A 13,125-nucleotide genomic window follows, 5' to 3' on the forward strand; every position below is an offset into this window, starting at 1 on the left:
TTGCATATGATATATTTTGCATGTCTTCAACTGGGATGAAAAGTTTCGTCCACTGACTCTATTAACAGCTCTGCATTGTAGACTTCTGTGGCAGCAAAGGGGTTAAGTATAAGAGAATGCATGTTTCATTTATCCAGGCATAGAACTCTTAGCACCGTGATCCATGCTGCTGTCAATATGATTAATGCCCAGAGCCTAAAAATGTGCAGCAAAGGGCCAAGTTGGACGTGGTAATGACGACTATTCATTTTATTTTAATGCTGATAAGCACAAAAATAGCAGATTCATATGTCTGCTTCCGTGTACATATCTCTGGTCCTAGAAATCCCTGCCTTTAACGGGTTGTCACATGCGCTGATACTAAATGGAAGAGATAGGGGGCATATACAGTAGTCAATATAAAAGCCAGTCCCAAAGAATCTGAGATGAGTGTAGGGAGAAGGAGTGGTTCAGTGAGTAAAGACACTGACTGGCACTGAAAGTTTGAAGCAGAGGAACCTGGTTCAATTCCTGGTGTTGGCTCCTTGTGATCTTGGGCAAGTCACTTTATCTCCCTGTGCCTCAGGCACCAAAACATAGATTGTAAGCTCCACAGGGCAGGGATCTGTGCCTGTAAAACTAGAAGCGTTATACAAAAACATGCTATTATTATTATTATTATTATATTACTGAATGTCAACCTATAAAAATTCAAGGGCCTGTTAAGTCACTGATTTGTATCAGCAGCTTTATAGACACCAATATTTTTGTTGAAACCCCCCAAATCACACCAATTTATGTCCTTCGAAGTTGACATCTCTGCAGATTGCAAAAATACCAACAAAAAATGTGCAATGTGATCGGGCAGACCAGGTCAGCAAAATTCGGCCCCCCACCCTCTTTCCCCCTCTTTGCTTCCCGGCATTGCCTACCTCTGCTCTAATCTTCCCTGCCAGTGACTGTGGGGTAAAGTCCGGGGGGAGGAGCTGGTGATGCCATGGGGAGGCTATATGGAGTAAGTACACTGGGCGGCAGGCCTCTTCCCACGCGGCCCGCCGGAGGTAGAAGATTCCCACCCTGCCTCCCTATGTTTTGCTTTGATAATTCTCATGATGTTACTGTTTTGATGTTCTTAAAAAAAAAAAAAAAAAGATACCTGATATAATGGCGCCCAAATTGGAACTGGTTGGAATAATTCTGCTATGCCTGGTATGGGTAAGCAGCGGGAGTCACGAGCCACAACGATGCCGTTCGGGGCTCTGTACTACAATCGGGCTGCCTGGCAAGTGATAAAGTTGAGTTGGTAAAACTCAGGTTAAACTATAAATAAAGCTGTGGCCTTGTTTCCCCCCCCAGACAAAATGTGTCTGTCGTTATTTGGGATGGGGGGCATGTGGGGTCCTAATACACGATGCAATCACACGAATTAGAAACATAGGTCCACAACATTTGCCAACACCAACATTTATTAAAGACACACAATATGATCCATCAACATTTGGGACCCTGGAAAAGCTCCAAGTGAGGACTGAGAATTTGGTGGTTCACATAATGCATCTCAATTACATATTGCTATTGGTAATTTTGTGTATCTGTGTCTCTGTTTTCTTTCAATGTCAAGCAATGATAAAACAGCAATAACATAAATGGTCAACAGCATGTCAGTCTCTGAAGACCAAAATCAGTGGCTTTTGGGGGCTCTGGACCAATGAATAACATTTCAATGTTATTTTTATCAGTGACACTCAATTTAAGTCTTTGAGACACTGATGCTATCAATCAGTGAAATAGGAGCATATGTATCAAGGCAAAAGGGGTGCAGCTCTGGGGCAAAACAAACTGCACCATACTGTAGGTATCAAAGAAACAATTCAATTAATTATATATGCCCCACTGAATCCAAATCAGTGAGATTAAAGACCTTATTCTATATCTGCTGAAGCAGCCGTTCAGTTCCTTTTCGGACGACAATCCCCATTGAAGTGTATAGGGATTTTCGGCACAGAATGGCAGCAAACTGATGTTAGAACATATATAAAATGTCAATCAAGAGAATCAGTGGCAGTTGATAGGTCTGCGGTACAATGCCCATATATTAAGCAGTTACTCACTCCTAAGTAATATAGACATGGTCCAAACCTGCCCCTAGGTTCACCAATATGGTGAATTCTGGATTTTCTCCGTTACTGAGGAAAGTTATAGTTCTAATACGAAATTATATGATTTTGACAAATGGTGATATTTTTCTTGACACTTTTGCGTGTTTCCTTATATTGTTAGGGACTTTTTCTATATAGACCGCCGATGTGGCTATTTGAGCTGTTTTCAGTCTAAATCCCCATTGACTTTAAGGTGGATTTTCGGGTGAAAACTGCCCAAACGGCCACATATATAGACACAACAGAAAGCTACTGTATCAAATATTCACTAGGTGCAAGTAACAATGATCCCTGCAAACCCTAAATATAATCACAGTATAATAATATAAGTCAGCGGTGCGCAAACGGGGGGCGTGGGATTTTCTAAGGGGGGCACGCGGTTGCAGAGCCCCCGTGCTTTTCCCCCAGGCATGTAAATTAAATGGCGGGAGAGGCGCGAGGCCTCTGCAACTTTACTTACCTGCTCTCAGTCGGCTCTTCCCTGACGCGTCGCCATGACAACGCGGCATCAAATGACGCCACGGGGTCAAATGGCAGTGCGTCACATGACGTTGTGAAGTCATATGACGCGTGGAGCCCGAGAGCAGGTATAGAGGGGGGGGGGGTATAGGCAAGGGGAAGCGGAAACAGGGGAGGAGCGAACTTAAAAGTTTGAGCACCACTGATATAAGTAACCCACACTCATACAAGAAGACTATGACAAACCGTTCTCTTCATTCAATATATTTTACATCAGTAGAATAAAATGCATACAAAGTAAAAAAAAACTATTATCAAAACTCCACTATAAAAAGTGACAAGAATAAACACGGAAAAACAGTCATCTCCAGAACTGAGGCTTTCCTAGCATCGAAAAAACGCCAACATGCACGAAGCAACATGCAGAAATATGCCAAACAATGCAAATTACTGAATCAATGAGGTACACATCACGTCTATTGGTATGCAAAAAGGGCAGCCCCCCTTCTTGACTGCCGTTTTTTTGCACTTTTTGCTTTTTTTAGTGGAGTTTTGCTAATAGTTTTTTTTACTCCGTATGCATTTTTTACTTATACAGTATTATATACTGTGGCCATATATACAGTATGTAGAATTACCCCCTTTGCAAAACTCGCAAAGCTTTAAAAAATAAATTAATAAAAAAAAAAGTTGTATGGTTTTGCCGATAAATAAAAAAAAAAAGTTTTACAAACTTCTTCACTTCTGTGCACGTTTCTTACCCGAGTGTTCACTGTACTTCTCCGTATATAAAAAAATATATAAATGTACTGTATTTAATAACGTATTTTGTATCATCGCAGCCTGTTTATGATAAGAATAATCTTTCAAAAGTAGAATGATTTATGGGCCATGAGGCCGTTAGTTATGATTCTTATATCAGAAGAATAAAAAAATATGATTTGATTGTAAAACCTATTTTGGAAAGAGGTTTCTTTCTGCCAGCAGGTTGTTTGATTCCAGTAAGTGAATCTTTAACAGTCAAAAAAAAGTAATCATTTTAAACCTTCTAATGCCAGAGTGGTAATGCACTGCAGATCAAATAAAAGTAATGTACTCATCCTTAATGTATCAGAGTGTTTTTTTGTAATATTTAAATTTTTCAGCAATACAATTTAATCATAAAGAAAAGGCCCAATCTCTGTATTTAGTGTCACATAAAATATAAGCTGGAGAACAAATACTGTATCTGTGATTGGGCTGAAATGGGTCTCGCTGAATCTGGTTGCAATAATTCTACGCAGTTCAGTAGTGAATTCATTTTCAGAATAGGATGGTCTGTGTTTTCTTAAAGTCACGGGTAGTGAAGGTTCTGCCTAAATTGTACACCAGAAAAATAACTATAATTAGCAGTGACACTAGAGGGCAATCCAAGGCAGAAGTATGGTGAAGCTGCCAGTTGCTGCAATAATTAATCGCTTTCCCAATATAGCAACACAGGTGTTTTGTATTGTATGTCTGTATATCTTTAGTTATATAGCACCCACCGCTGTACTTAGCGATTTATACGAGAGACAATGCAGTACAGGGAATTATAGTACAATAAGTGCGGCAAACAAAAGCAGACAATAGGAAAGGAAACCCCTGCCCCGGAGAGCTTACAATCTAAGTATTCTTTTGTTTTAGTCTCACGTTAAAGCAGCAATAATCGTTACACATTATTTTCATCATATGAAAGAACAGGATGTCCAAAACTTGAACCACACTATTTTGGTTCTGGTTAAATGTACCTTTGTATTTGCTGCTTATTTTTTCAATATTTTCAAATAAATACGGTCGCCCTGTCAGCCTCACTCCTGTGGGCCAATAGGAAGTTGTGATGCAATTGTAGCTTTCTATTGGAAGTCCCTGCAGTGATCGTCTGGATTTTTTGGTCAATTTATCAGCAAATACAAAGTTCTATTCCTAGAATAAGGAATCCCTTGAGCTGAGAATAGCTTCGGACCCTTGAAGCCAAATCCACAGAATTATTTTCTGCCAAAGATGTTGTCCCACTAAGAGCCAAAGGGAACTAATGGCAGTGAAAGGTTCTATAATAAGTCTGTTGTAACTTGTTACATGTTGTTATATTGTTATGTTTTGCCTATATATTTAGAATATCCCAGCATGCTGTGTGGCAGAATGTTGGCGCTCTGTAAGTAAATTATTTTAGGTAGTGAGGTAAAGAGAACACAGACAAACTTACAGTATTGTGTATTACGTCCACTGGGTGTATTGTGTAAGTGTGGGTACCATCATCAAACAAGCCACTGAAAAACAGAGAGAGAAATGTTAGGCCTCCATGTAAACAGAAAATATATTGGCCATAATTTACTAGGCAGTGCAACTTCTTGAGACATCTTCCAGCATGCTTTAGTAAAAATAGCCCCTAACAGCCTATTTAAGCGAATAGGCTGGAAGGTTTCTGTCTTCGTGTCCAAAAAGTGTCTTAGGCTAGGTCCCCAGTACGTTCTACAGTGTACGCCTCGGCGTGCGCTGCACGAATAAGTACAGCCCCTCAATGGAGCTGGGCCCAGTATGTACCTTCGCGCGCATTTGGCAGCCGTGCTCTATGACCAGTTTTTCAAAAGACACCCAAATTATATTTACAACTTGTGACGCAGGGGTGGCCACGCCCCCCGGTGGTTCAGCCAATGATGGTGAACCAGCTGCGGGAGGTCATGGCCACACCCCTGCAAAATCCCCGCCACGCCCCTTTTCCCCCCGTCGCAATCTCTTGCATCTCGCCGCAGATCGCCGTAAAGAGCTGTGCACGCACCGCCACCCTGCCGGGCGCGCGTGTTCAGTGCAGACTGAGACCGCGGCCTTATGCAGTAACACCAATTAGTAAATACGGCCCTTTATAGCACAGTCACATGAATAAGAAAACATACAGCGTCTTCCAGCATGGATGGTGTCCTATGGTGTCCTATGGTGTCCTATGGCCCATAACAATCTGGATGGATTTTTGTAACCATTCTGCTGCCAGATAAATGCATTGCAAGGCCCTGTGCCCGTGAGGGGCCACTAAAAGTAGCATACACATTGATGTAAGGTAAAGACCACTTGTCCCACCTCCTCTGCACATTTTCCTCCGCTGCTGTGACTATGAACCTCATTTGATCATTGGTTTTCCCTATTTAGGATACCCTTTTGATCTATTCCAAGCATCTCTCATTCAGTTACTGAATTTCCCTCACCCACTTGTTCCATGCTTTTACCATTACCCATTAATAGAAGAAGTAATTCCGCACATCTCCCGTGAGCCCACCACTCCATAGCTTCAGAGTACGACCTCTTGTTCCTTTATTACTTGATGCATTGGAAAGTTTCTATCATATACTGCTATCGTTCCCTCCTTTCTTGCCACTGAGTCAACTATTTAAGGGCGTTATTCACTAAAACAAAAACGTGCCAGTTTTTTGCAAAAGTAATGGTACTGTGCCCAATTTCAAGAAATTGTAAATGTTTTAACCAGACATTTAAAAAGTTACCCATTTTCTTCAGGAGGGGACATTGTGTTACCCCTCTTGGTTTAATGGGTTCCTGTTATTAACAACATTGTGTTTGACATTACAACTTTGTGGTTTATGTTATTTACACTCACTTGCATTCATCTCAGCAGGACGTTAGGTTTGTTTTCAGTATTTATTTGCATTACTCTGATATTTACAGGCTGCTCAAGGATCAGTTATATATGTTTTTTAAATATTTTTATTATGTGTGTCCTCGTCATTGCTTTTTTTTAAATAAATTTGTTATACTTTTTTGCATACAGCTCTGAGCGCCCCCATTTTGTGCAGTCTCCGCAATTTCTGTCTCTCAGGAATTGCCCCCCTCACTTTTTTGTAATTAGTCTGATCATACTCCAGGGGAGCACCGTCTCGTTTATGAGGTTTATATATATGTAAGCAGTTATTTTGGTAGTAGTGCTTCTCCCTAATTCCCTTTTTCCCACGTTAAAAAAGTTATGGTGAGTAAAAAAAAAAGTGACTAAATCCCTGCACCGTACAGTGTACAATAAATAAAAATACCACTTGTGGTGCATTTACATGTCTCGGGCAGGTCTGCAACCCTAGGTAATGATATGCAAATGAGCACAGTGTCACGCGTTACTTCTCATCCATTTGAGCATGGAACCCTTTAAGCTTATGCCTGACGCATTACACAGCTTTGAAGCACAGTCTATGTTTAAGAAGTGCATGGCCAGTAAACCTACTCACAGACAGTTGTTTTGACCTTTTGGGTCTCATCAGTGTGAGGTTGGTTGCTGGCTCTGCAACGTGAAGCTGGTACGTGGGTATTACCAGACATTAAAAAAGTTATAGTGGTTAATGAGCACACTGTGCTCATTTGCATGTGATTACCCAGAATCCATGGCTGCACTTGAAGCACTGTTTGCTAAGCGATAATGGGGAAATACAGGGTTGCAGACCTGTGTGAGACATGCAAATGCACCACAAGTGGCATTTTTATTTGCCGTAAGTGTTTAAACAAATAACAAGGCAAAGCTTTTTGAACCCTGTTGTAAAACATTTCACACCATATCAAATCTGTAAAAAAAAACAGAAAGGAGATTATTCTTTCTAAAATGCATACATACATCAATATAAAGAAAGTTTGAGAATAAAATAAGTAGTGCTACTCTTGGTTTGTATTTAAAAAGGCTGGGGTAGTACGGCCATTGCGTTTTCTCCGGATTGCCAACATCTTTTGGTACAGAGGAACAGTGCTACAGTTTATGGTGTCTGCGTCTTGTGTTTACAATTAATCTTCCTCTGTAGAAATAAAACAAAATGTTTATCCTCTTAATACAAAATACAGCAGATTGTAAGTTCCTTGGCAAGGAGTTCTCCTTACCTACTGTGCCAGTGCATGTTAAGATTATCAGTTTATTGTTATTGTCTTCACACCCCAATACACTGCACCATGAAATATGTTGGAACGTTCTACAAAAATATGAATAATAACAATAAATTGAAAATTGCGTAAACCATTACTTTCTTCTCAAGTCTGGAGGTATACATTGTGTGCTGCAAATATCAGAGAACCAAAGCTCTAAAGTGTGTGTGTGTGTGTGTGTGTGTGTGTGTGTGTGTGTGTGTGTGTGTGTGTGTGTGTGTGTGTGTGTGTGTGTGTGTGTGTGTAGCCAAGCCTCCGACTGCTACCTCTTTCTTTGGGCCCTACCAGTATAAGTCCTGCTAGGGTCAGGCACTGGAAGGGTTAATTCCATCTGTAGACCTAGTGTGCTATTGCAGTCTTGGATGCAGTAAGTGTATGCAAGGGCGGGCCTAGCAACAAATAGAGAGTGTCAACCTGGGGGAGGTACTGGCTGGGTGACATGTGCAGATGTGACACATGTCAGTATCAGATCTGCCCTGTTATGGGGCATGGTTACAAGCCAAACCCCCGGGTATATAAAATGTCTCTCTCCTAAAAGTGGGTGTGTCTCTTTCCTCCCCCTGTGGAGTGAGCAACAGCTATCCTGTGTCCCATAAGAGGATACAGGATGAGCACCAGAAGGAAACTTAGATGGGCCTCAAGCCTTAAAGTAACCTTCCAGGGGAAGCAAGAAAGGAATGCACTGTTGTAACAACTAACCAATACAATAAATACCATGGAAGTGTGATTCACTGTCTTGGGATATGGAAAAGTGTCAGGATGGACCTACTACTACCACAGGATCCTCGCTGACTGGTGGCGCTGCCAACGAATAAGGTTCCCTGTAAACCTGTCCTGATTATTCCCAACATCATCGCGGAAGTACTCAGCCGTCCTGTTACCTCACAAGTATGCACCGCACGAAAGTCATTAGTAGCAGACCAGATCTCACCACTTAGGGTGGGGGTAAAGGGGCTATATATATATATATATATATATATATATATATATATATATATATATATAGATAGATAGATAGATAGATAGATAGATAGATAGATAGATAGATAGATAGATAGATAGATAGATAGTGTATATTTATATATATATATTTATATATATATATATATATATATATATATATATATATCCTCTAAAGCGTTCCAGTTATTTTATATACCCTGCCTGAGACTGCAATTAATCATGGGGGGTATCAGTAGTGAGTTCTCCTGCAGGGATTGTCTCCAGCACTCCTGGAACCTGCAAGAGATTGAGGTGCAGCACCAGTGAGAAAGAACCAACCATCACCCCAAAAGCCTGTCCTGTCTTCCCCATTAACACCGGCGGAAACCCAGCGCTCCTGTGAGCCAGCAGGTAACGAGCACAACACACCATGTAATAGTGAGATCTTCCAGAGGGTGTGGGAAAACTGTATATATATATATTTTATATAGATGAGACGCACAAATGTTTCTATATATACACACACTATCTAGAGTAGATGTACTGAATACCATATGAGACTGTTTTGTATAAAGGGTGTTGTCTGCCTACTGTATAAAGCACATTTCTGCAGATACAGGCAAATGTTAAACAATTTATATCTGGATCCAGACAACATTTTTTTTTTTTTTAAATCTGTCCATTCCTAATTGCATTTCTGAAAAGCGGAAAAAATAACCAAGCAATCAATGCTGTCCGACCAATATTCTGAGGCAGGAAAACTGAATCAGCTGGAAGTCAGTGTTCTTCAATGTCCTTGAGCATAAAGGTTGAATTATTAAAAGTGCCTGGGGACTCTCCCTGGTAGAGCTCAGGCAGAGTGCTCTTACTTAAACCAGTAGCACTGCTAAAAGAGCCGGCTGTCTGGTTAATAAGAGCAAAGTCATCAAATCAATGAAAAGTAAGCGCAGGGACATCCAAAATCGGGTCTATGTACTAAGGTCAAAGTGGTGGAATTAGGACAATTGTATTATTCAAAGAATAAAAAAAACTCCTATGCTCTCAATTGGATGTTTATCAACATGTGGTTCAGTTTTTAGTTACCCCTTTGCCTTGATACACAGAGGTTTAGCGTGCTATGTCAGGTAGAGGAAGGCAGAATGTAAATTAAAATAATGGGTAGAAATTGGGGGTCGGCAAAACAGTTGGCAAAGTGCCATTTATTCCATAGTACTTACACAGAACCCATGTTTAGTATGCTGGGAAGCTGTCCTCCCTGTGCTGGAGAAGTGTTCAGCTCCATTTAAACGAATGGTACTATAATCATCAGCTAACAAAGAAGGAAAAGTACACACCAAACTAGTGGCACTTAGTCTTAATCATTCAGAGGAGAATAAAAAAGAAATGTAATTAAAACATAACATTTAATATAAGTGATAATTATTTAAAACACCATAAGAGATGGTCAATTAACGAAATATTTTAGGTTTTACTGATACCTCAATAAATGTTAAAAAAAAAAAAAAAAAAGTCCAGTCCCAGAGACAGTAGGAGTCCAGGGAAATTACACAGCTAGCTAAAGATTCCTGCAAATGCGCATTCAACATAAGTGGTGTAAACTATAAACCACACAATTGAAAATGAGAACTGGATATAATGGTCCAATCATTCGTAACAAATTGCTTTCTGAATGTGCAATAGTATGTAACAGTATTAGTCATATGTCTATGGCTTTGCCAAGAAAGAAGCATGGTGGATGCGAAATGTGTGTCGGTTTCAGTCCATGCGCTGATGTCAGTCAGTAAGCAGAGTCCACAGTTGAGACAGGCAGGAAGGTTGAACGCAGCTCTGTGCGAATCCACGGTCCAAGGAGTGTTTCCTCCTTGAGGGATCCGAAGTTCAGATTTTGATAATTAGGTGTCTAAATACTGAAATTAGCATTACTTAAACCGTATATATTTATGTTACATGGGGTTGAGCACTAGCTATGAAGGAGTTCTTAATAGGGACCCTTCTCCTATCTTTATTTTATCCTCTATTTCTCACTAATTGTACTCAGAATAGGGATTACACCGTTTGTAGTTTCTCGTGGCTATATATACCTAGCTGATTCAGCTACTACAATTTCAATTTGGCAATTACTAGTACTGACCCAATATGATTGTTACAAATCTTGCTAACAATTACCATGTGGTCTGGTGTTATCTGAACACTGAGTCATATTGCATTATAATTTCTATGCAATTGCTACAACAATATACTATTGCACATTCAGAAAGCAATTTGTTACTAATGATTGGACCATTATATCCAGATCTCAATTTCAATTGTGTGGTTTATAGTTTACACCACTTATGTTGAATGAGCATTTGCAGGAATCTTTAGCTAGCTGTGTAATTTCCCTGGACTCCTACTGCCTCTCAGCCTGGATATTTTTACATTTATTGAGGTATCACTAATACCTAAAATATTAAGGTTATTCACCATCTCTTATGGCATTTTAAATAAAAATCACTTATATTAAAAGTTATGTTTTAATTAAATGTATTTTTTGTTCTCCTCTGAATGATGAAGACGACATGCAAATAGTTTGGTGGGTACATTTCTTTAGTTGTTAGCTGTTTATAATATTTATCCTGCAGTTGAGCATCAGTCGCGCTAAATATTAACTGGCTGAGCGAGGGGTCGCTTGGAATATTTTGTTACTATAATCATCTCCTGCATGGCGAAGTAGCCTTATAGCACATTAAAGAGCCAATCCAAGCATTTCCTTCTTCTTAATACAGTAATACAGGATTGAAGCAGGGGTCTCCAGAGTTAAACCCCACTAATTTCAACTCCGGGGACCAAAGGCCGTGACATCATCCGGTGCGGCTTCCTATTGGCCAATGTGTCTGGGGGCTTTAAACTGCAGCACCCCTACCAGTACCCCCTATAGAGGTAAGTATCTCTGGAAGTAGGGGGTCCCCGGAGCTGAAATTAAGAGGGTTCAGCTCCGGAGACCCCCTGCTTAAGATCTGTATTACAAAATGGGAAGAGAAAAAAAAAACACATGGATTGCTCCTTTAAATAGGGACGTTGGAAATGAATTTGTTCACCTCTTGTGCTCATGTAGATCCGCTTATGATTTGTGGAATGGTCATAGAAGGAGATGTGATAGAGTCACCAAACATACATATAAGCAAATTGATCAAATTATTCACCTGTGTCCTTAATTTCCCACTTTGGTTAGCATCAAAAGACCAGGTATGCCTAAATGTAAACTTCTTTGACTAACAATCTGCATCATGTGGAAAACCCACATTTCTGGACCACTGGGGACCATTTAGTACTTCTTCACAATCCTCTCTATGTCCCCTTATGCTTATAGTGGACCAAATAATTATACCCTACACTACATATACTGTAAATATAGTGCTCTGTAGTACTAGTTCTGCACAAACAACAAGTTACTAAGTGTTGAAATGACAAAGTTATTCTTACTGTAAACCATTGCATGTAGAAATGGCCACTCTTGAGTTTTTGACTCCTCTGATGGTGCCTTGATAGTAGCAATGCTCTCCTCCCTGCAGGCAGAAGAAAGAAACGTTTATTAGCAGAGCATTTGTATTGCTAGGGAAGCTATTATTTAAATACAGTTTGCAATATGTACCAAGAGGAGTGTTCTGCGAACACAGAGGTTGTCATGTTAATGCCTTAACCTGTTCAGTTGTGTGAACAATACAGTAACCAAGGGGTAAACTTGCATTATAAAAGAACTACTTCTCTGTTTTACTGGTGAAATTATCTGGGATTTACCAGGTTTGTGTTTATTGGGGCAAACAAGTGCTAAAAAGAATAGCATGTTGATAGTGAGCTCACTGCGACAGTAAACAGACCAGCCAGGATGAGTGGACGTGGCCATTTTGCCAAAGTCTTTTAGCCACCACTGCCACTCAGTCACTGAGGAAAACTTCGCCACTGCCGCCTTTTCACCACTGCCCATTTCGGCCCCAAGGTAGATAATTAGCATTAGGGTAAGGGGGTTTTAGGGTAAGGGAATCGGGATAAGGTTTTTAGGCTAACGGGATAGGGAGAAGGTGTTTAGGCTAAGGGGTTTTTAAGGAAAGGGATAGGGGGAAGGTGTTTAGGCTAAGGGGGTTTGGGGTAAGGGGACATGGGTAAGATTATTAGGGTAAAGGGAACAGGGTAAGGTTTTTAGACTGAGGGGTTTTTATGGTAAGGGAACCAGGGAAAGGGTTTTTTAAGGTAAGGGGACGGGAGTAAGGTTTTTGGATGAGGGTTTTTTAGAGTAAGGGCACGGGGTTCAGTTTTTAGGTTAAGGTGGTTTTAGGCTAAGGTTAGGGGCTTACCTTGGCGGCAATGCAGCTGGCGGCGAGATGTCACTGCAGTTGAGATGAGTGCCGGCGAAATGCCAGCGTTGACTTGGTCACGGCAAAATGGCCGCGAGCAAATATCCTAGACTGCTATCCAGACCCATCTTCAAAGTGGTATCATAAATGTTAATGGACCATCTCGGGCCAGAGCCCAAAAAGGTGACCAAAAAGATATTCTCTATTTCTTTACAGTTTTAAAAAAATGTGTGATAACTAAAATCTGATGTCCCTCACAAGAATAAGAAATGTAGGTTTGTAAGGAGCAGAAATTCATGGTTGTACAGACAGTAAACATGATAAATTATAGGGTT

General features: G+C 40.4%; 1 protein-coding gene across 4 annotated transcripts in view; it reads right to left on the reverse strand.

Annotated features, from left to right (window-relative positions):
* Positions 1-13,125, reverse strand: part of ADAM23 (ADAM metallopeptidase domain 23) — a 142,526-nt gene that overhangs the window by 63,359 nt on the left and 66,042 nt on the right. For all 4 annotated transcript variants that reach the window (XM_075608535.1, XM_075608533.1, XM_075608532.1 and 1 more), the window contains exons 5-6: positions 11,922-12,004; positions 4,822-4,885 (exon numbers count right to left, since the gene is read on the reverse strand). In XM_075608535.1, coding sequence (XP_075464650.1) covers positions 4,822-4,885; positions 11,922-12,004 — 147 coding nt within the window. The remainder of the gene's footprint in view (positions 1-4,821; positions 4,886-11,921; positions 12,005-13,125) is intronic.

This window comes from Ascaphus truei, chromosome 7, assembly GCF_040206685.1.
Source record: "Ascaphus truei isolate aAscTru1 chromosome 7, aAscTru1.hap1, whole genome shotgun sequence".
Lineage (NCBI taxonomy): Eukaryota > Metazoa > Chordata > Amphibia > Anura > Ascaphidae > Ascaphus > Ascaphus truei.